This window comes from Capsicum annuum, unplaced genomic scaffold, assembly GCF_002878395.1.
Source record: "Capsicum annuum cultivar UCD-10X-F1 unplaced genomic scaffold, UCD10Xv1.1 ctg73809, whole genome shotgun sequence".
Classification (NCBI taxonomy): Eukaryota; Viridiplantae; Streptophyta; class Magnoliopsida; order Solanales; family Solanaceae; genus Capsicum; species Capsicum annuum.
This window is the reverse complement of record NW_025883860.1, coordinates 599-2,242: the sequence shown is the minus strand read 5'-3', so window position 1 is coordinate 2,242 and position 1,644 is coordinate 599. Positions and strand designations below refer to the sequence as shown.

Sequence of the window (1,644 nt, the reverse complement as noted above, 5' to 3'; positions counted from 1 at the left end):
AAATAAAAGAATGTGCCAAATTTAAACTATATTTTATATTAATTGATGGCTGGACATAAGCATAACTAAGTAGGAATAAACGTAATAGCCTATAATTGCAACAAATATATATATAGTCTTCCTTTTCTTTTTTTCTAGTCTTCCTTTTCTTTTTTTCAAGAGAACAATGAAAAAAATTGCAGGCACGTTGACTTTATACTTTCCTTGGTAGTGTGTGCCCGGTACCCTAACGAAGTAATAGGCACCCAGAATACGAACAAATCCTTTTTTTATAAAATAAATAAAATCTTTAAAATGAAAACAATTAATTTAAAAGAAAAAAAAACCTCCCGGCGTCTATATAAACCATACCCAAGCCCAACGTTAATTTGCGTCACTTGCAAGCTCCTTCTTCTTTCATCACTCTCTCCATTTAATTAAACCATGGCCTCCGCCATGACCTGCTCGGCTGCCGACCTCCTCCCTCATCTCGGCAACTCAGCCAATGCTACAGCGGCCGCAGAATTTATATGCGGTCGTTTCACAGCGGTCTCAGAGTACCTCTCAAACACCACCTACGCGGTGGACAGCACGTACCTCCTCTTCTCAGCTTACCTCGTTTTTGCCATGCAGTTGGGATTTGCCATGTTGTGCGCGGGTTCTGTCCGCGCCAAGAACACAATGAATATAATGCTTACGAACGTGCTTGATGCCGCTGCTGGTGGCTTGTCTTATTACCTCTTTGGTTTTGCCTTTGCCTTTGGAGCTCCCTCCAATGGTTTCATTGGCAAGCATTTCTTTGGATTGAAGGAGTTTCCTTCACAATCCTTTGACTATAGCTACTTTCTTTATCAATGGGCGTTCGCCATAGCTGCTGCAGGTATATTATTTTTAATGTTAGCTAACCTAAGGAAAGAAAAAAAGAATTAATTGGCTATGCATATTAAGTATTACTCCCCTGTTTCATTTTACTTGTTTCATTTTATTTCTTCATTTTCACATATTAAGAGGATTTTACTACTTTTTTCCTATACTACCATTAATATAAAATAACTACACTTTTTTTGGACAAATTATAGTACTTCAATTCCTTTGGACCACTTTAATTTATAGCTCCTATACTACCGTAAGTAATACAGTATGATACAGGGGAGTAGTTGTGAAATTTGGTAATTTGGACAAATTATAGTGCTTCCTTTGGATCACTTTTAATTTCTTGTCATCTTTGCTAAAAATAAATGATCCAAATAATTGATATTGTAGAAAATAAAGATATCGTTGAGTACATTCCAATTTGTCCTTAATTATAGGAGTATAATTATTCTTGGAAGTAATAAAACATGGACTGATTAACATCGAATACATAAATGTAGAGCACATACATATAAATAGAGAGAATATTTATTTCTTATATAAGGGGCGTATAAATGAAAAATGACGAAGTAAATTGAATGGCTAGGAGGGAGTGTTATCAAAGAGGATTTAGTACTGTTGCGCTAAGAATTTATGCCCATAACTTTAACAAAGTGATTGTTGCATTTTATGAAAACTGCCTGTAGACATTTTCCTTCTTTGGATTTTTACAGGTTTCAATCCAAATCTTTATTGTAAAGTTTATATACATACATCTTAATCTTTCTTTCAACTGATCGATAGGATGTTCAA

General features: G+C 35.0%; 1 protein-coding gene across 1 annotated transcript; it reads left to right on the top strand.

Moving 5' to 3' along the window:
- Nucleotides 1–260: 260 nt before the first annotated feature.
- On the top strand, nt 261–863 carry LOC124885446 (ammonium transporter 1 member 2-like; the record flags this gene model as incomplete). The annotated part of the gene is given in 1 exon segment (XM_047405102.1): nt 261–863. A coding segment is annotated over 1 exon segment (440 nt), but the record flags the coding sequence as incomplete, so codon positions are not given.
- Nucleotides 864–1,644: the final 781 nt, after the last annotated feature.